The sequence below is a fragment of the Aricia agestis genome, chromosome 11 (assembly GCF_905147365.1).
Source record: "Aricia agestis chromosome 11, ilAriAges1.1, whole genome shotgun sequence".
Lineage (NCBI taxonomy): Eukaryota > Metazoa > Arthropoda > Insecta > Lepidoptera > Lycaenidae > Aricia > Aricia agestis.
In genome coordinates this window covers 4,080,823-4,103,116 of record NC_056416.1, presented here as the reverse complement: position 1 = coordinate 4,103,116, position 22,294 = coordinate 4,080,823, and the positions used below count along the sequence as shown (strand labels likewise).

Sequence of the window (22,294 nt, the reverse complement as noted above, 5' to 3'; positions counted from 1 at the left end):
CAATCAAGTTGGGTGTAGAAGGCCCACCAGAATATTCAATTCTTTTTCTTTATTGATGGAATGATTTTTCTATAAAATGTAGTTTTAGATCAATTTTTTTTAAACAATATTTTTTTACAATTTATTAACTACCCACAATTTTTATAGGGATCTTTTTAGTTATCTTCATCAGTTCTATAAATAAATAATAAAAACTATTAAAATAATATTTGAATGTACTTACAAATTAAATTGAAAATATATATCTTCAGATCTTATTCAAACTCACAATAATAAGTTATGACAAAAAATGGAAAAAATATTTTCTAAAATGAATAATACCTCATTTTAAGTACTCCAGCACCAATATAAAAAACAATATAACTCATCAACTTTTTACAATACATTGTTTTGATGTCTCGGGACAGTTTTCATATTCTTTGAGTAAACTATTGTTCAACTTGTCTTCACTAACACAAACACAGGTCGGCTTAGCTTCTCCAGGGGTGTAAAGTTGCCGAGGAACTCCCTCCCAATTCCTTAATACACCACCACTAAAATAAACAAAATGTTTTAAAAAAGTTAAAATTTTGTTAAAAGAAATTGCAAGAAAATCTCTTTTATTAAAAATTGAAGCTTCTGTCTTCAAGATCACCAAAGTTTAAGCAATTTATTAATATTTAAGGTTTTGGCTAAAGTTTGACACATTATTTTTATCTATAATGAAGATATTATATACATCATAAATCATAATAAAGTTCATAAGTTTTTGTCCTAGTATGAATGTAAAAAATCAGTGGCGGCCCAAGGAGTGGCGAACTAGGCAATTGCCCAGGGCCTCGCTTTTGCAGGTGGCGCCTCGCAAGATCATTTTTTGTAAGGTAAAGGGCCTCACATAGACCTTCCGCCCAGGACCTCGCAAATCGCAATAGGTTAGGCTGCCACTGTAATAAAATAATATTATACCGATATATATGCATATAAGCTATAGAAAGAACACTCACCTGGATCCAGTACACCACACCCTGGTGCCCTCATCCTTGCTCCAGGCCATATTGCAGGGAGGGAATAACTTCTCCTGTCTCTTTTCCTCCTCCTTTGCCTTCCTACATTCACTTATTCTCTCTTTTAAAATTGCCATGTACTTTGTTTCCTCCCCATTTTCATTGTAATATCTTCCATTTAATACACCTATGATAGAAATAATTGGAGTATAAAGAAACAACAAAAATTATTTGTTAGAGGCCTAAAGATTATTTACTTACCCATATAAATATACTTTTCTCTGAAAGTACGCCTCCATTTTAACAAGTTCAGTATATTATCACAAGTGAGGTCCAGTACATGATCTTTGTCCGCACTTTCGTCTCTGAAGTTGCCTGTTATCAATGCTCTGCTCCCATCTTTACCTGTAAAATTAATTTTATTACTTAAACAATGAGAATAATATTATGTATGATTCTTGTAAGTTTTCACTAGTTTTATTATAAAATATAAAAACGTAGCGTTGGCCGCATGCATTCCAACCGCTGGGCAAGGATCACAACAGAGTGGGCACTCGAAGACGGACGCCGCCACAGGCAGCCCAGAAAAAGATGGTCTCACGAGCTGGAGGCATACCGACCATGCTGGCCAGTGGTGACGCAGGAGAGATTAACAAAAACTCTTCAAGGGAGGCCATTTCCCAGCAGTGGAACAGTTTTATAATAATAATAAAATAAAAACCTCTATTTACCTACGAAATAATGATAAGATTCGCCTTCTCCATAGTGGCGTTTTCCTGCAGTCACGTCGAATATTGAGCCAAGGACTGCTAAGTACAATTGATCTAAATCTTTACCGTTGTAATTCAATAATTCTGAGCTATCGTACACATTTTTTTGGGACTTATTTAGTTTAACAACTTTAACCTTGTCACTAAAATAGTTTTGTATAAAAATCGCTAATGCGACAAACGTAACGGTTGATAGGAATATTTTAGTATTGAATTTTAAAAATTGTGACTCCATTTTGATCTAAATATAATAATAATTATTTTAATTTAATTTCCTTGTAAATAAATAAAAATTTTGTTCCACAGGTCATTGACACTTTGACAAATTATGTCTTTTTTTTTTAATTTTATTTTACAGGCCTGGATACTGGTCCTTTTAGCCCAATCGAAATTAAATACAAGTCACAAACTATATAGAAATTAGAATGCTAACGCAAATTATTAAAGTTTTTCTCAATATTTTTAAAAAAGCTGTAAAGCGGTCCATATAAAGCATAAACCTATTATGCTAAAGACCAACAAAGAGTGGGAGAGAGAAGAAAATCCTTTATGGAATTATAACAAGATGAAAAGAGAGAGGCAGTCTAATGAAAATTGTAACCACTTTTATTTGACAGGTCGTCAAAAGTCGTCAGTCGTTTTTATGCCCTTTCGGTATTTCCAATATATTGTTCAATTTGTTTGTTATTTTTAATAAATATTATTATATTTAAAAATAGTGACTTGTGCTTTAAGTGTTTGCAGTGTAAATCATAAGAATAAACCTGAAAAATATACATTTCACAGGTAATTAATCTTCATGTCCTAATTGCTACGATGTGTTTATTTTTGCTATATTCTGTCTTTAGTTCTCTATTTCAAATAAAATATTGTGAATCCTCCCTTTTACTTTCATATTTTGCGTAACTAAAGGTACTATTGTTCTTATATTACACAAATTTTGAAGAAACATTTTTCATCAAATTTTTTTACATATACGCTAGTGCTTGAATCAAATTTATCGATATGCTTATCGATATTTTACAATAACATAAAACTAAAATAAAAATCATTTACCTTTATATTTATCACCTTAAGCCCGGCCGCACATTATCCGAAATTTCTGATCAGAAAAATCCGGACGCCCGGCGGAACGCACTCTGTTCATACATTTTGTTGTAGACCCATCATACTAAAAGAATTTGTATAAGCGGGGCGGGGCGTCCGAATTTTTGTGATCAGAAATTCGGATAATGTGCGGCCCGACTAAAAAGGACATATTATCTTATTTTAACTAATATAATATAGTATAGTATAATATAGCTAATATATTATAACTACTATAATATAGAGTGACTCTAAAACTAGAGGAATCTTTATATTTATATATCATAATCATTTGTTTTATAGATTCCCTCAAGATCCTCTAATAAGAGGAAAATGGCTGAAATTAATTGGGCGTGTTGGTTGGAATCCCAAGAAAAATTCAACAATATGTAGCAAACATTACACTGAAAATTTTTAAAGAAAAAGTAGAATAAATACTATTTTGATTAAAGGAGCTATCCCAACTTTATTTGTACCAGCAAATTTGACATACTGTTGCACTTGTTACTGAAGCAATTATTAAAAATAAGCAATTAAAAGCAATTGTTGCTTTTTAGTTCATTTAAGATTATACTTAAATGAACTAAAAAGTATTTTGAAGTCGGTACCAGTCCTAAGTATATAAGTTGCAGTTATACCTATTCTGTCAGAGAACTGGCGATTAGGTTAGCTGGTACCGATTGCAAAATAATGAAGATTGAGAACAGAATTAATACTGAGTACAGTATAAGAATTATTTAATACTTTTTAGTTCATTTAAGTATAATATTACAATTGTCATTACATTGGAAGTCGGTTTTAATTTTTTGTTTAAAAATAATAATTTTTAAACAAAAAATTAAAACCGACTTCCAGTTGGTGATTTAAAAAATCAAAATCAAAATTGCTTTATTTCTGAACAAATCTAAAATAAAATATATTTTCAGAATACATGGTGCCTACCACGCACCGGTTCGGGAACTAAGCTGACGAGAAGAACCGGCGTAAGAAACTCGCACGGGACCCACTTTTTACCAAAAAAAGTGAGAAAAAAATAATCTTTTAAAATAAAATTTACAATGCTGTAACTAAAAATTATACAATGTAAACATAGATAGAAACATAATAATTGTAAGTCATGTAGAAGTAGCCTTGCAAGCAGTCATTCAGCATTCTACTCCCAAGATGTGCCATCGCTTATGAAATCATTTTGGCTTTGGCACAAAACGTTATTTGACTACTTTTTTAAATTTATTAATCGAAAGATTTTGAACGTTTTCTGGGACCATAATATGTTCCCATTTGAATATCAAGGAGTCACCTCGATTTCTCATGGTTTCCATCACCAGACCACCACTTTTGTGAACATGATACCTACTCGGAACAATACAATGTACAACAAAAGAAAAAATTTGAAAATCGGTTTATAAACGGCGGAGTAATCGTTGAACATACATAAAAAATATATCCACAGCCGAACGTCTAGACTCCTCCTGTTTGGAAGTCGGTTAAAAATAATTGTAATAAAAAATAATATGATATTTTATGATATGTATTTAATTTAAGAATAAAATATAATATACTATGTGTGTTGTTTACTTTCAACGTTTACTTTCAATGTAAGGGCTGATTTACCAGATAGATTTTACCTGAGTAATAAATATGTAACTTTATAATGTGTTATGTGTATATTATTTACCCCTATAAGAACCTCATGTCATAACATATCCGACGAAAATGTGTATCTACTTTTCAATCGTCACCTTTTTTTGCCAATTAAAATTTATGATACCTAATTTGAAATACAAATCTGTCAAAGTTGCATATTATTTATTTCTTATATATTAAGTCTATGGATGAAACCATAGACTTAATATATAGCATTATAGGTTTATGGATGAAACCAATTTCGGTTTCATTTGACAGCTCGAGATTGTTGCTCTATTCCGCTAGGTTATGGAGGGTAGATGGAGGAGAACTATCTTATATGGGGGATATTTGAAAAAGTGTCCAGCGGGGCTAAAATGGTCGCTTTGGAGAATCATATACTTAATCATAATATGATTAATTTTTAAATTCCACTTTGCGTGCAATTCATATTATAGTGATTCACTTAGATTAATGATTGGTGCCGCGAGCGGCGCTCACGCGCGGAGACCAATCATTACTCGAAGCGAATCACTTTTAAACTCCACTTTGCGTGCAATTCATATAGTGATTCGCTTACATCAATGATTGGTCTCTCGAGCAGCGACCAATCATTAATCGAAGCGAATCACTATATGAATTGCACGCAAAGTGGAATTTAAAAATGAATCATATTATGATTCAATATATGCTTCTCCAAAGCGACCATTTTAGCCCCGCAGCTGTACGCAGTAAATAACAGTTCCTCCAAGAGTGGCACTAGCTGCAGCAGAGGGTATGGAATGAATGTAGCCGTTGGTAACAAAATATAAATTGACGTTAGCCGAATAGCCGAGTCACAGAATTACTGGGTTAATAGTTAATATCAATATATTTTGAAAAATATAACCTAAAATAGCTGAAATAAAAGCTGCTAAATGATTTAAAATTTACCCTGTTGCTACTGTAGTGCCACCCACGTAGTGATTATATTCTCTTTGCGCCACCCTAATTGAACGCATTTTAGCATTTTCAGCGGACACTTTTTACATACAGAGATAGTTCTCTGTTCTCCTTCATCTCAAGCGCTTATTCCACTTATCCTAGCTAGAACTTCCTAGATAGGATAAGTGGAATAAGCGCTTAAGTACCTCGTACGCTAGGTATATTAACTTTATGGTCTAGACGAGTCTGTTGGCCGCACTGGTTGGCCCGTGGCCGACTGTAACAATGAATAAGGAAACAGATGGAAGTGACATAACTACAAAAAAGTGTGGCCGGCGCCATATTGCCAAGAACTAAACATGGCGGTCTATAGTGATGGGACACTGATTGATATTTGTCGAGGATATCGATAAACTAAGATGTTATAAGTGAGAGTCCTGATATATTATATTGATATCAAAAATATATTTTTTTATATTATATAAAAAATCAGTTTTTTTATATAGGAGCCTCCTAAATTTTAATAAAACTATTTAATTTATTTTTAAGTTTATTAATTATTTTTTAAGTTGCCACCATTGATATCGGGCAAAAATTACCAGAAAATCGGACAAATACGAGTTGTACTCGCGCACGAAGGGTTTACAGTTTATTTTAATTTTACCATCAATTATTATTATTATTATTAAATTATGTATATATCGAAAATCAGAGAGGGCGTTACAAAAATAATAATAATAATTAATTCACTTATTATGAGATCTGAATGTTTAATTTCATCAAAGCTATTGATTTCTCACTAAAAGCAATAGATTTCATTTATAAACAACAAAACAATTTCAAATCATTAAAAATACTAAAACTTAAAGAGCAAAAGAAATTAGAACTTAACATTAAAAAGAAAACAAAGTGATAAAATCATTTTCATTTATTTAAACTGACATGGATTGTACTTACAATGTTTATTCACCGCAAATTCACAGTAGAATGAGCTCCAAGCTCAGAACACGTCTTTTTATAAGCATCATCCCTACTTGTTTGCCCTACCACAAGTAATTACGTCACTCTTGAAAATCATGTTATCGAAACATTAAATAATTGTAAAATTAGTAAATAACGTTATAATTAATTAGCTTATTTATTTTGTAATTTACCAAAATTCACATTAAATTATTACGAAGTAAATAAACCCGGAAGTAATTAATTCACAACCAAAATACGTCGTAATTTTAGTGAGAATGTTTAAAGAAATTATTTAAAAGTTTGATTGGCATGGAAAACTAGTTTTAATTACATTAGAATAATCCTATATTGGCCAACTATGAAATTAACATTAAATAATAATTTTAATAAATACCACGGAAGTTAAAATATCTTCCGGGCTTACAATAAATCATAAAACGCATATCAATCGTTGTAATAACGACGTATTACACATTTTTAACAATAATTCATGATTATAATCACATTATAATAATTTTTCTAAACATAAAATAAAGAGTCCCAATCAGACAGGAACCTCCGCGGCGACATATACAACTGAGTATTTTGTGAACATTTCAAGTGCCTACCTTTTGCCATTATTATATCAAGCAAAAAATAGCAAAAAAATCACGTTTATTTTGGGGCTCCCTTAAATATTTAATTTATTTTGTTTTAAGTATTTAAATCAAGCCATGTTATATTCTATTCTATCACAAATCTCATTTATTGTCTAATTATTAACTAAATTACCACATACGAAGTCAAACCATCGGTAAAATAACAAAAATTTTAGTAAAAATATAAACATACCGATCCAAGGACAATTTTTTTTTAAACATCACTTTTTTGACGGACTATAAATTAATTTTAAAAAAGTAAATTGGTCGAAAAATTTGACCGATATATCGATATATCGATATTTTTTTCGCGATATATCGAGACCGATATTGATATTTTTTCAAATATCGATGTATCGATATATCGATTTTTTTTTTATTAAATAAGGGGGCAAACGAGCAAACGGGTCACCTGATGGTAAGCAACTACCGTCGCCCATGTACACTCGCAACATCAGAAGAGCTGCAGGTGCGTTGCCGGCCTTTTAAGAGGGTATACGCTCTTTTCTTGAAGGTTTGCAGGTCGTATCGGTCCGGAAATACTCGATATTTTCTTTCAATTTCGACATCCCTATAATACGACATGACACTTTGACAGCTTATGTACTCGGAGAACCGGAACATAAAATGGCGGACCGGCCAGAGTATTTTGATTTGGTAGAGACCAATATGCCGAGTCCACTTATAAAAGTCAATGGACTGTAAGTTCCATAGACTGTGATAATACTTTATCTATGTGCCCAAAAAAAACTTTTTATACTTGACACTAGCCATGGTTATATAGCCGAAGTGCCATAATAAGAAAAATAAACTTTGACATTCTTGACATTCCAATTTTTAATGTAAACAATTTTGTCATAACCTCCTAAAATATACAAGATTTCCAACTGTTTCCAATTTTCTAGGACTACTTATGAAACTGTGGTTTGGGAATGATATTTTTTTATAATGAAGTCATTATCTAACTTTAGAAGCTACTCACGCTTACTTTCAAAGAGGCGCGTTGTAGTCACAGGCTTAGGTATAGTTTCTCCTTTAGGATGTGGCGCAAACAATGCCTGGTCAAATCTTCTGAAAGGCCACTGTGGTATAGTAAGCTTAAAAGGTGACGAATTTCTTACATTACCTAGTAGAGTAGCAGGAGTTTTACCGAGAAAGCCGAACGATGCTGTAGATAAAGCCTTGTCAAAACAAAATTTAAAGTCCATGGCTCCAGCGACTTGCTTAGCACTCCTAGCAACATCTGAAGCATTATCTGATGCCAATTGGAATCCCGAAACTTCGCAACAAAAAGAATACACCGGCGTCACTCTCGGCATGGGAATGATAGACCTGAAAGACGTTTGCGATACAAATGATGCCTTAAAATTGGGATACAATAAAGTTAGTCCATTTTTCGTGCCAAGAATATTGCCGAATATGGCAGCAGGCCAAATAAGTATTAAATACGGCCTGAGAGGTCCCAATCACGCAGTCTCAACTGCTTGTGCCACAGGTTCCCACTCCATTGGAGATGCATTTAGGTTTATTAGAAATGAAGATGCCGATGTAATGATTTGTGGGGGTGCCGAAGCTTGCATCAGCCCCTTGGCAATAGCAGGGTTCTGTCGACTGCGAGCATTGAGTACATCTTACAATGACACCCCTCATCAAGCCTCCAGGCCTTTTGATAAAAAGAGAGATGGCTTTGTGATAGGTGAAGGAGCAGCGGTCCTGGTTTTGGAAGAACATCAACATGCATTGGACAGAGGAGTTAGAATATATGCCGAGATCTTAGGTTATGGTCTGTCTGGGGATGCATCTCATATAACAGCTCCTAGAGAAGATGGTTCAGGGGCAATTTTATCTATGAGTAGAGCACTAAAGGACAGTGGAATAGACAAGCATAGTATAACGCATATAAATGCTCATGCCACGTCTACACCTGTTGGTGATGGTATTGAATCTACAGCAATAAAAACTTTATTTGAAAATCATGCTTATAATATTCATATCACTTCCACAAAAGGAGCCCATGGGCATTTGCTAGGGGCAGCTGGGAACTTGGAATCAGCCTTCACTATTCTGTCGTGTTATCACGGTATTGTTCCTCCCACAATAAATTTAGAAGATCCAATAGATGACCTTAATTATGTGGCTAATGAACCTAAGAAATGGCATGCTGAAAAGAGAGTAGCCCTCAAGAATTCCTTTGGTTTTGGTGGGACCAATGCAACTTTGTGTATATCAAGTATTTAGTTGTAAGAATGCTAGTGTTTGAAAATGTATAGATCTTATAAGATTTGGACTGCCTTCACATTAAGTCGCGAGCCGCGCGGCAGCCGCGCGACTCGTTTCAGTATAGCAGTCGCGCGGCTGCCGCACTACTCGCGACTTAGGGAGCGAACTCACGGCGCGGTTTTTTCCCGCGCCCGCCGCGGTTGCTGGCCCGCAGCTTTCGTAGAATCAAGTTTTGTATGTAAAAAACGAAAGCAAAACTCACGGCGCGTTTTTCGCCCGCGGCGGGCGCGGTTGTTTGCGGCTCCCGCTGCACCGGCGGGCGGCGGTCGCCCGCAGCCTGGGCGGTTTGCGCCCGCGCGCTCTGCGATAGTTTAGCGGGCGATCGTAGTAGCCGTAGTAGGGAGCGAACTCCAGCGCGGCGCGGCGCGGCGGGCGCGGGAAAAAACCGCGCCGTGAGTTCGCTACCTTAATGTGAAGGCAGCCTTAATTATTGGTTTTAACTACTTTTGTAAAATATTATGTACACATTATTATCATAATTTTATACACATTTTTTTCTTATACAGCAATTTTAACATCCTACACATGAGTGCTGAGCTCCTGACATGTCCTATGGCAAATAAGTTTGTTATTTATCTTGGGAGTTGGAAGTATATCATACTTAAAGTAAATAAAGACAAATATTTGTTTTTCATTATATATTTAAAACTGAGTTACAATGTTTCGTACATTGGGCTAGCTCAGAGCACTGGCAGCCAGCGAACCCCAGGATGATCCAAGCACCTGAGTAAGAGCAAAATTAATCCATTGTGTACTTTATAGTGAGTCACATAAGCTTCAAAATAAATGATTTGATCAAAATGCTACTATATTTTATTACAAGCTTCCTAATATTTTAATAGTATATATTTGTTAAATGCTGGGCTTGATCCAGTCAAATATCAAAGGTAGGAATAATTCAAACTTGCACTTTCCACATATTTAATAGAAGTTGTTATGTCTATTGGTATTTTTCGAGCACCTTTGGAGTTTTAAAAATCATTAAGATTAAATAGCTTTAAAAATATTCAAAAACTTTGCCAATAGTTTACAAAGAATAACTGATTTTGTAAACTTGACCCTATACAATAAAATAATTCAATATGTTTCTTTTTATTTGATTTTTAATATATTCCTTTTTTATTGATAAATAGTTTTAACCGTTTGTCTCTAAATAAAGAATGTAGCTTGTTTGAAAATTATTATGAAATACATTTTAGATAGACCTTTTAAATTAAATTATAATTAACATGGTGCAGTTTGAATATAACATAATGTTTCAAGTATTTTAACTTATTTTTTGCCCTGTGTCAGTACGGGTTGCGTTTGGGGGTTGACACATAGTTGAGCAAACTTCTGACGTAGATTGTTCCTCAACTCCTGACGTTTCTCCGTTATGTTCCTCCTGGATTTGAATTCCAACACTTCTTCTAACGGTATATAACTGGTATCTTGTTCTTCGTCTGATGAACATGTATCCTGAAAAGGTGAATCAAAGATAAAGAAAACAGGTCCATAAAATTAATTATTACTGAAGTCTATCTTGTGATATAGGTATAAAACGATTTACTTCCGAAATGTGCCTTAAAAAAATTACTAAACGCAATTTCGTTACGCAAAACTTCGTTTACCACACGTAAAATTTTACAGGATACAAATTATTGAGTCCTTTTCTTAAAAAAAAAAGGGTTTAAACTATCTCCATAAAATAATTCTTAGATCAAAGATGTTCAGCAATTTAGGTTTGAAAAAGTTATGGACAGATCAACAGGCAAACATACTTTGCACTTACAAGTATTAATTAGAATTAAAATTAACGATATATCAGTACAGACGAGACAGGCTACTTAAACATGTTACGTATATAGACAAATACGTAAAAATTTAATTAAAGCATACATACCAGCATCTCTTGTAGTGACAATGTAAATCCTGGACATGGTTTCTCGCTTTTGTCTAAGCAGTCCCCTCTTTCGTGGTTACAAAAACCTTCTGAGCATGCCACTTCAGAACCTTCTGGAGAACTCATGAGTGAGGAGGAACCAGACATCGTCTCACAACAGCCGTTATTGTTACCAGATGAGTATCCACAATCTTGAGAATGTTCGTTTGGTGAAATGTTGCCATTTTTGCCTCTCTTTTTACCACTCTTTTTGGGAGATCCTCTCTTTACATAGTCATTCTGACACGAGTGGCATTCGTCTTCGTTAGGTGGAACGTTACAACAGCTACTATAATCTCGGGGCGACAGCAAGTCAGTAGGGGTATCCCTCTCCTCGTACAAACATTCGGCGCATTGACACTTCTCCTCGGGTTCCTCGGAATCTCCTTCCTGTATTCACAGTTGGAAATTAAATAAGCATAACTTAAAAAGTAAATAAAATAGTAAAACAAATAATCTATAGTTTGCCAATTAATCTTGTATATAAAATTCTCGTGTCACAATGTTCGTTCCCGTACTCCTCCGAAACGGCTTGACCAATTCTCATGAAATTTTGTGAGCATATTGAGTAGGTCTGAGAATCAACCAACATCTATTTTTCATACCCCTAGGTAATAAGGATTGTTCACATTATTAAAAACTATTTATATGGCAAAACAACATTTGCCAGGTCAGCTAGTTGTTTATAAAATAGTGAATCACTTATACAAGATACAAGAAAACTAAAATAAGAATGTTTTATAAAATTAATCATAATTCATACCTTGCACTTAGTTTCAACAGCCTGCCTTTCTTTCTTCTTACGCCGTTTAAGTTTCTTCTGTTCCTTCCTCTGCTGCCTGGTTAGTTCCTCTTGAGTTATTTCATCGTACAACAGCTGCAGTTTGGAGACACCGCTCTTCTGTTCTACGGCTGTTTCAAACTTACGATACAGTGCCTCCACAGCCACTGCTGCCAGCGTTTGACAAGTGGTCTCCTCTTCACGAAGTCTCAGCGAGATGCGTTGAAGACGTTCATAGATGCATATCCCAAGGCAAATGAGAACCTGCACAGGGTAATGACGAGGTTATTTCTTCAGTACAATTTTTTTATTTTATTGCCGAGCGTTTCATGTTGGCAGATAAGCTGTTAACTATATTATTTTTTATATAATTTTCGAATTTGTAACAGTAAAATTACATACATTTTTTTCCTACAAAAGAATATAAATCTATGAACAGCTGTGATCGGTCAAATGGGTTTGACTTAACGTGACCAAATTACTTAGATTCACCATCTGCCTAGGAATCAACTTCTCTGATAGTACAAATTTCTTGTGTGTAAATACGGTATGGAGCGTTGAAGAACGAAAGTGTCAACTTTAATATTTTCATATTAGAAAAATAGAATAACAGAGATGAATATGCTGCAGGCAGAAAAAAATGTAACATGTCGCCTCAGCGCCAGTGTGAGTTGAGCCTCAAAATTGATATTGTAGCATATAATATAAGCATCATTATCGTACCTCCTCCTGCGCTATTTCCAGTGTTTTCGCATGCCTCTCCCTATGGTTTCCTAACAACTCTGGTTCAGCACGAGCGATAAGGTGTGCAATATAATCAGTCTTTGCTTGCAGATGCAAATGTTTGTCCACTAAACACCTTTTGATACCACTGTACAGAGCTCCAACATATCCCTTCTCTTTTTGGGGTTCCTTTTCTTCAACGAGCAACTGATAAGCAATCAGAACCTGCAAAATTGAATAAATAACATGTAAACGAAGATAATTACAGAGCTAAACAGTTCATACAATAATTTCATTCACTTATTTGAAACCGAGTTCCGAAATAACTAAGAATAGTGAGAACATAAGAATAGGGGAGGGTAGGGAAGGGAATAGGGGAGGGTAGCGAAGGGAATAGGGGAGGGTAGGGAAGGAAAAAGGGAAGGCTATTGGGCCTCCGGTAAACTCACTCGGCCAAACACAGCGCAAACGCTGTTTCACGCCGGTTTTCTGTGGGCCCGTGGTCTCCGGTCGAGCCGGCCCATTCATGCCGAAGCATGGCTCTTCCACGTTATAATACCATATATACATAATACTATTATTTGACTTACCTACATTCTGCAGGCTCCTAAAATTCACTTAAAAAAAGGATCTACACAACAGGGCTTACTTTGAGACATCTGATAACTACTAACACAATAATTTCAAAGCACCTTACCTTAGTCTTACAATCAGCACAGAAGCGGTGTTTCCGGAGATAGTTGTGGAGGGTGTCGTGCAGGGTGTTGAAGTGGACAAGTGTGACATGTTCCCGGGCTGAGGTACGCATCGCATCCCACGCTGTCCGCCAGGCTGCGCGCCCACCCCAGCCCCAAGCGCCCCAGCCCCAGGCACATGACGTGGCTGCACCCCATCCCCGAGCGCTACCCGCCTCTAGTGAATGTAGAGTACACCGCTGGGATTTCTTCCACCGTGGTTGACTTAGTAGCAGACATTCTATGCCAGTGCTGTAAAAAATTGTGTTACGCTTAAATATTTCGTCAATACTGAAAGTAAGACAATATGCTTGATAATAACATGAGACAAATTGATCTACAGTCAAATAATATACATTAGTCAGTTTCATAAAGTTAATATACCTAGCGGAATAGAGAAACAAAGGCCTGAGCAAGCGAGATGTCATTATCAGTAACACTGCATGGTAAAAAGAGATGTGTGATACATGACAGGAGCACTCTTTTTTTGACGTCTAGTCGGCACGTGCCGCACGTTGACAATTTAATCTCATAGAATTCATGTTCCATCATGCTTGTGTAAGTGTATATGTACACATATTTTTCACACAGATGAAAACCAATTTCGGTTACGTTTGACAGCTCGAGATTGTTGCTCTATTCCGCTAGGTATATTAACTTTATGGGTCAATTTATTACTAGCTATTTGACCGAGCTTTGCTCGGTATTCGATAAAACACGAATAAAATGACATTTTCTAAAAATGATTCCTAGCTACATCGATTTATCGCCCCCAAATCGGCGTTGGAGCCGATTCCAATTATACAAGATATACAAGAATTACTCGTTTAAATATATAATATTATGATCTGACAATTGGACTTGACATAACCTATGAATTCATTTCTCTGGTTGTACATAACTTTGTTTTAAATCACTGTCCAATAGTAATAAAATACAACAGAGTGGCATATTAGATCTAGCAAACATTGGTACCATACCAATTACATTTAAGGAGTTTTAAAGAAATGCAAGATGAATTTAAGCTATATGGATAATGTGAGGTCACTATGGTCAAGGTAGTTGACCTATCATACATCATGACAAGAACAGGACGTCAATGTCAGATAGATATTTCCATGACCTTCACATTATAATAAATTGATAAGATCATTTTTTTTTTTTTTTTTATTTATGAAATAAGGGGGCAAACGAGCAAACGGGTCACCTGATGGAAAGCAACTTCCGTCGCCCATGGACACTCGCAGCATCAGAAGAGCTGCAGGTGCGTTGCCGGCCTTTTAAGAGGGAATAGGGTAATAGGGGAGGGTAGGGATGGGAAGGGAATTGGGGAGGGTAGGGAAGGGAATAGGGTAGGGGATTGGGCCTCCGGTAAACTCACTCACTCGGCGAAACACAGCGCTAGCGCTGTTTCACGCCGGTTTTCTGTGAGAACGTGTTATTTCTCCGGTCAAGCTGACCCATTCGTGCCGAAGCATGGCTATCCCACGTATAAAATTTAATTCAAGATCATAATATTATTCCATATTATATTGCATACATTTATTTTAAATATTAGATTAGACTAGATACTGGCCATATGAAAGAATCTGTATAACACAAGAGACTGTAGACCAGCCATTCTCAAATGGCTGATCTACAGTCTACACTCAATTTTTTAATCTCTCAAGGCTTTCTGTCAAATCTCTTCAAGAGAGAGATACATACATTTATATTAAATTAATGTTATCAGACTCCAGAGTAGAAACAATTCATTCGAAGACAAAAATATTCTCGAAATGAAGACAGAAATAAACTTCTTAAAAGGGTTCCATAACCAAATAATTTTGAAAACAGCTGGTGTAGACCTTACATATTTAATCATTGGCTATCCCCTTACTAATAAAAAACATCTATACCTTAGTCTATATTGTAAAGAAACCATTCAAGTTAAACAATGTATTTTCCTGGTCTGTCAAACCCAGCCAAGGAAAATACATTGTTTATCTTGAATGTATACAAACATTGTATACAAACTATGGATATTAGAAGGATCCAAAGGGTAAACATTCACATTCCTCCTTACTAATAAAAAAGTTATACCACCACCACGTACAGAGAATCAGACATAGACAATGTAGTGTGAAAATATTTTTACTGAAAAAATCAGTAGGGAAAGTACCAGTACGAGGAAAGTATGATGCTGCTAAACGTGGGCCGCCCTATTGAAGAATGTATCGCAATAACAATCCGGCTAATTGTTAAAAAAAAGGCCCTGTTTTTTAAAACAGCTAGCCGTAATGTAATAAGGCAGATTATATTATACAATTCTTCAACTGCGAAAAATAATAATATACAACAAACTTACCTATGACCATTTAACAGTGCTGCTAGTGACTGGGGATGTATTATTTTCTCCTCTTTTATTGTCATAATCTCGTCCGAGGTAAGAATTAAAGGGTCTAAGGTTGGATGACCTGATTTACACAGTTGGTAGAAAAGTTTCTCAACACTAAAATAAATAAAAATGCATTGGTAATAATCACATAAAAACAAAGCTATAATTTGGTTAGTTTTCAGTTTTTGTTTTCATTTAGGATAAAATTAAATAAAATGTCATGTTGTTAATAATCATTTCAAAACAATAAATGTTTCCTCTAAAATCAAAACAAATTTATAATCAAACTGTCATCTGAATAACCTGTTTGTTATAAATAATAAATTCTGGAATAATCTCTCTCAAGCCGAGAAATGAGGTTATCTTATGAAAATTATAAACAATCTTATTACCTTCTACGACAGCCAACACATGGAATGCTTTGATTTAGTACATTGAAAATATCAGATGCATCAACTCTAAGAGCAGACTTCAGTTCTTCTGTTGTGAGTATTTTGTATTTGCGTGCGAATTCCTCATACTCACGACCTTTAACTTGGGGATTATCACAAATTAAGCCCATGGTATTTAAATCCATTATCATCTAAAAATAGCGAAAACAAATAAGAATTTGACAAAGAGTACCTCAAAATAAGGTCAGTAATTAAATGAGACGGAATAATGGTACGCAATACGGAGGCTATAAGTAATCTCATAGGTTATTGTACTTTAATGTTTCTTTCTGTTATTTTTCGATCGTTTTAAACATATACATTCTAGGCACATGACTAATTTATAATCATTGTATTATTCTACGTTTGAGGTAATGTCACAGCGCAAACAACTTACTGTTAGGTTTTCATATATCGTGAGCGGTAACTGTCGCCTTTTAATTACTGGTTCCTTTTCGCAATTATATATGTCGACTAATTTCGCCATATTTAACGATTAAGCACATAAAAATCGCCGACAAAATATATAAATATTACAAAATGACGGCTGATGACGGCCAACTTTTACGAAATACACGTCGAATGCTGTGTTGCCAACTCTCAAAAATATTTATTCCTTTAAAGTTGGTGTCAAAATATCAAATCACTTAAATTATCGCCTTATTTTTTTTCTCCTAAAAATATATAAATATAAATTCATAATGATTTAGAAATAATATACTGTTTCAAAATCTTTATATTATATTATTTATAAGTTATATTTTAATACATTAAATATTATTTCGTCATCATCTCAAGTTTCAGATTTTTTTAAATCTTACATGACATGACTGATGACATTGAATAAATTTAACATTTTATTGAATGGATTAAATGTTACACAAGATCCATCATTTCGATTTAATGTTAATCGGACAATCAATAATTAAAAATCCCATCTCACTTATTTACCCCCTAAATCTGGGAGGAAAACCACTATGTTGGTAACACTGGTCGAATGTCGAATTCAGAATTTTATTGTCTATGGTCATTTAAATACAGACTAGACAAAATGTTGTAGACTCCAAAAAAAAGTTCCTCATAAAAGAAAGTACTTACTTAATATATACATAAATGAAGAAGAAAAAAGAAAGTAATATAATATAAGTAGGACATTATATAGGAACAAAGGTATTTTTTTAGAAACCAATAGCGGCAATAGGCAATAACCATCAACCACCAGAACACATATTCGGGATCAGAATATTTGGAACCACGCTATTACTTCACCTAACCTTAATATTTTTTTTTGGCTTATTAGGAGGAACCTTTTAGGCTTTTACTATTTTAAATATTTAAAGTATTTTTTTTATTAGAATGAATTAAATTTATCCTTAGTTCCTGACAAAAAATAAAATTAAAAAATTAAACTGCCAAAAATGTTGTCGATGGTGTGACACTTGATACTTGACGGCTGTCAGCTTGTTGAATTGTGAAATTGGTTTTGCAATGTGTTTTTTGTTGAAATTCTTCCTTATTCCTCAGGATAAATAAATACCTACATTGTAGGAGTTCGAACAATATATACACAATCATATTATAAAAGAAAAATATCATTTTACATGAGACAGACTCCCGAATTTTGCTTTTGAATAGGATTGTGCGCAGCTAGAAATAATTGACCAAAATGTCCAAAATTTTTACTCCTGTGAACCAAATTCGTCTGACGAATGTAGCTATTGTAAGGTTAAAAAAAGGAGGAAAGAGATTTGAAATAGCTTGTTATAGAAATAAAGTGGTGTCTTGGAGAAACAAGTTGTATGTACCTAACATTTTTAAGCACAAAATTGCTGTTTTTGTCAGTTAATTTTCTATTATACTTTTTATTAATTTCAGGGAAAAGGATATAGATGAGGTGCTACAAACACATACAGTCTTTGTAAATGTATCAAAAGGCCAAGTTGCAAAGAAAGAAGATTTAATAAAAGTGTTTGGTAAAGATGATCAAACTGAAATATGCAAATTAATTTTAGACAAGGGAGAACTTCAGGTATCAGACAAAGAACGGCATTCACAAATCGACTCTTTATTCAAGGACATTGCCACCACAGTTTCCGATAAATGTGTTAACCCGGAGACTAAGAGACCCTACCCGGTATCAATCATAGAAAAAGCTATGAAGGATGTACACTTCTCTGTAAATGTAAATAAGAGTGCTAAACAGCAATCGCTTGAAGTTATCCAATTAATTAAAAAGGAAATTCCTCTGGAAAGAGCACAAATGAGAGTCAGAATTCTATTGAATGGCAAAGAGGCTCGGAAGGTGCGGGATAAAGTGGTGAAATTTGCAACCAATATTGAAGAAGAAAACTGGGAAGCTGGCACTGCAAATTTAATATGCCTGATTGATCCAGGAAGTTTTAGAAACCTTGATGACATTATAAGAACAGATACAAAGGGTAGTGGACAATTTGAACTTCTCAACCTCAAAGAGATGGTTGAAGGAGAACAGGAATTATAAAGTCCACATACAAAGAAAAGAAGTAAAAAATATTTTTTTATACCCAAGATTTTTTGGTTAACAAGAGTCAGAATTTGAGAAAAACCTTTATTTATTAATAAACTAAGACTTAAATATTGTACTGGTTGTATTATGTTTATGCTGTTGTGTTGATTTTTACTGTTTTGGAATAAATGACATATTAATTGAGAAATTATGTAATTTTTTTTGTAGCTGTTCTATAAATGTTTGTTACGTCCATAATTGTTCCTTTCTAATAAGTTTATTTTTATATGATTTTCATCAAAGTGTAAACAAAGTTCAGTCCGGGCGGCTATTTTAATATTGCAACGGCAAATGAATTTGGCTGAGTTTTAACATTATATTTATGTTATAACAGGTGAATTAAAACGATACCGAAAAATTATTGGACCAATCATCGATATCTATACTATAATATTATAAATGCGAAAGTATCTCTGTCTGTCTGTCTCCCTTTCACGCCAAAACTACCGAACCGATTGTAATGAAATTTTGTATACAGATAGTCTAAAGCCTGAGAAAGGACATAGGCTACTTTTTTACTGAAAAAAAAGGGTTGTAAGGGGGTGAAAATGCGTACATTTGTACAAATTAAGTTAGTTCCAAAAATTCACAATAGATGGCGCCGAGTGTCTCCTACATCGTGGTGACGCTTGCCCAGACTTCTTTCTATAAGAGGTGGTATCATCTTACCATAAACCTATAATAGTATATATTAAGTCTATGCATCTTACATTCGATTTTTTTCGATTGTTACGGTATTAGGTACTTTTTTACGTTATTAAATAACTCAGTACATGCTCAGTACTTTATCTATGCAGTGACGTAACCTTAAAAGTTAAACCTATCAATGATATAAATAGTTTATGGGTAAAGTTGTGTAATGGCCCCAAATAAGCTTTAAAATTTGGCATAAAATATAAAGTTTAATTTAAAAAAATGAAATGTTATGTACACATCACACTGCACAGCTGTTTTGATTTAAGAGATACCTACCAGGGCTTTTTTTATAAAAGCTTTTGACACCAATTTTGTTGACATCGCACGCTATAAACTGAAGTCCACGCGGATGAAGTCGCGGGCAACAGCTAGTAATATAATAAACAGGCGCGGTCCGAAGGGGGGGGTCACAGGGGACATGACCCCCCCCAAAATCTAGGGTAAAATTGAAAATAAAATAAAACCCAGAACCGTCCAAGGGCGCAGATAAAAAAATAATAGTGTAGTGACTACTGAGTGACCCCCCCAAAATTTCAGGCTGCGACCGCGCCTGATAATAAATGTGAAAGTCGTATCTGTCTGTTTGTCGGGCCGGCAAGCAATTTTGCTGAAATTTGGTATAGAGGCACTTTGAGTCCCGGGAAAGGAATAGTGTAGGTACTTTTAAACCCATGTAATAAAAAGTACCTACTTTTTATCCCGAAAAATGTATAGTGCGTCAAGAAAGTGAAGAAATGAATAAGTGGTAACATCGTAGTGTCATCCTTTTTTTCTTAGATTGATTTGAAAGGCAAGATTTTCTTGACGCACTGTAGTCTGTACGGTTCTCGCACGGTAAACTAATTTTGGCGCAACCAAGTTGCACACATCATTTAGTTCAGAGATAAATAGCTTCTGAAAAATCACCCAAATACTAAAATCAAAATATATTATAGATTATAGAGGTCAAATAAAGATGAAATAAAGTGTGAACGTCCTATTTAACATTATAATATACGGTACTCTGTGGATGGTACGATCCAGATTAGTAGGTAGCAAGAAGTTTATTAGGGTGTAAACTTCTTGGTAGGTAGGTACTAGAGTACAGATTTTTCGATTCGTCAAGTTTGTTGCACTGCAATTTATTATTTTTAATCTGTTCAAAGTCAGGTTGTCAGTTGTCAGCTACATGAGTATTTGTCAAGAAGTTTACACCCTAATGGAGGTATCATAGTGAACAATAGATTGAAGATAAAAAATATGTCCTTGGATGACGTCATTGTTATGTGCTATCCCTTTTCTTTAGGGTAACCAAAGTTTTGAATATTCTAGGACAAACAAGTAGCCTTAACTATTAGTACGGGAGCCCTAGAACAAACTTTCAAACAAATAAAAAAAAAATTGTTCTAGGGCTTCCGTACTATACAGGGGGAGAACCTTGCTATAATTTTCTAATTATTCTAATGCCCGGGCCTCACCTGTGTAGTGCTTCGTGCTTAAAACGATACCGTATCCAGGACGATCTGCGTGTATCGTAATCATAGCACAAAGCTTCGTACGATAGACGCATGTACGGCCGCGGCATTAGTCATACACTACGAATAATAAAAACTAAGGAATCGTAACTCCCATACTATTACCGTTTTAAATTTGGTTCCTTTTGATCTGTCATGTAACGTCAGCCTAGTACCGCTCAAGGTCACCTAAATATTGCAAATGTATTGAAATGTGTACCTATAAGGTACACTTTTTTGACAAGTTTGGCGCGCGGGCGCGCGCTTCAAAACGCCCCATGTCTATTTTTAAAATGAGCCCAGTAGTTTTTGAGTTTATCCATTACAAACAAATCTTTCCACTTTAGAATATTGGTATGAAGTAAGATATTTTTCTTGGCTTTGTATATGAAATGGAGTAGAATTAAAAGACAGCTTCATATGAAAGATTTTTTATATTAAAGTCAAACAAAAAATTGGGGATTGATGGGTTTTAAGTAGTATTCTAATCAAATCAATCAAATCAAAATAATTTATTCATATAGGTCACACGGTAACACTTATGAACGTCAAGATTCTTAAATAGTTATTACAAAATAAACATCTCATTCTTAGATACATTATTACATGGTAATTATCACAATTTGACTTACATAAATTACTGACAAATTCCATTTTATATCTCTCTGATCATCTGATTTTAAACCTTTTTAACATTGGTTTTAATATATTTCTGTTATTTTTAAATAATGAGCAAACAGGTAAAACGACAGCTTCTTGCACTTCCACAATTTGTTTCTTTTTAGGTGGTTCATTTTCATCCAGCTGAAAGAGGTAGCAATGTGAGATGAAAATGTAAATGATAATCTAAGTCTCAAAGTCAGCCATAAATTTTTAATGCTTACATATTTTTCAAGTATCGGCATTGCTGACGCTTTAGCGCAAGGAGTTTCTCGTGAGCTTGAAGGAATATTAAGACATTCCTGAAAAAAATAAGTGATATTAAGAAGAAGAAGACACAACTTTAAATGATTAGTTACCTTTTTTTTTATGGAATAAGGGGGCAAACGAGTAAACGGGTCACCTGATGGAAAGCAACTTCCGTCGCCCATGGACACTCGCAGCATCAGCTGCAGGTGCGTTGCCGGCCTTTTAAGAGGGAATAGGGTAATAGGGGAGGTTAGGGAAGGGAAGGGAAGGGAATAGGGTAGGGGATTGGGCCTCCGGTAAACTCACTCACTCGGCGAAACACAGCGCAAGCGCTGTTTCACGCCGGTTTTCTGTGAGAACGTGGTATTTCTCCAGTCGAGCCGGCCCATTCGTGCCGAAGCATGGCTCTCCCAC

General features: G+C 34.7%; 4 protein-coding genes across 5 annotated transcripts; 2 read left to right on the top strand and 2 right to left on the bottom strand.

The window, feature by feature from the left end:
* Nucleotides 1-259: 259 nt before the first annotated feature.
* On the bottom strand, nt 260-2,006 carry LOC121731664 (neuferricin homolog). Of its 2 annotated transcripts, none has more exons than XM_042121222.1 (4): nt 1,715-2,006; nt 1,245-1,388; nt 984-1,170; nt 260-533 (listed from the first exon to the last, which is right to left on the bottom strand). In XM_042121222.1, the coding sequence occupies exons 1-4, from the start codon at nt 1,986-1,988 to the stop codon at nt 368-370; spliced, it is 771 nt and encodes a 256-aa protein (XP_041977156.1). In that variant the 5' UTR covers nt 1,989-2,006; the 3' UTR covers nt 260-367. The 2 variants fall into 2 exon arrangements, with proteins under 2 accessions (XP_041977156.1, XP_041977157.1); XM_042121223.1 differs by having other exon boundaries at nt 262-533; nt 984-1,175; nt 1,250-1,388.
* Nucleotides 2,007-7,843: 5,837 nt separating this feature from the next.
* On the top strand, nt 7,844-9,434 carry LOC121731983 (3-oxoacyl-[acyl-carrier-protein] synthase, mitochondrial). The gene has a single exon (XM_042121697.1). The coding sequence runs from the start codon at nt 7,939-7,941 to the stop codon at nt 9,226-9,228; it is 1,290 nt and encodes a 429-aa protein (XP_041977631.1). The 5' UTR covers nt 7,844-7,938; the 3' UTR covers nt 9,229-9,434.
* A 459-nt stretch (nt 9,435-9,893) lies between these two features.
* Nucleotides 9,894-16,819, bottom strand: LOC121731733 (gametogenetin-binding protein 2-like). The gene is made up of 8 exons (XM_042121323.1): nt 16,635-16,819; nt 16,199-16,389; nt 15,777-15,920; nt 13,393-13,681; nt 12,696-12,920; nt 11,955-12,236; nt 11,153-11,581; nt 9,894-10,728 (listed from the first exon to the last, which is right to left on the bottom strand). Exons 1-8 carry the CDS (start codon nt 16,722-16,724, stop codon nt 10,543-10,545), a joined length of 1,836 nt encoding a protein of 611 aa, XP_041977257.1. The 5' UTR covers nt 16,725-16,819; the 3' UTR covers nt 9,894-10,542.
* An 897-nt stretch (nt 16,820-17,716) lies between these two features.
* On the top strand, nt 17,717-18,930 carry LOC121731624 (ribosome maturation protein SBDS). Its single transcript, XM_042121145.1, has 2 exons — nt 17,717-18,034; nt 18,113-18,930. Exons 1-2 carry the CDS (start codon nt 17,904-17,906, stop codon nt 18,735-18,737), a joined length of 756 nt encoding a protein of 251 aa, XP_041977079.1. The 5' UTR covers nt 17,717-17,903; the 3' UTR covers nt 18,738-18,930.
* Nucleotides 18,931-22,294: the final 3,364 nt, after the last annotated feature.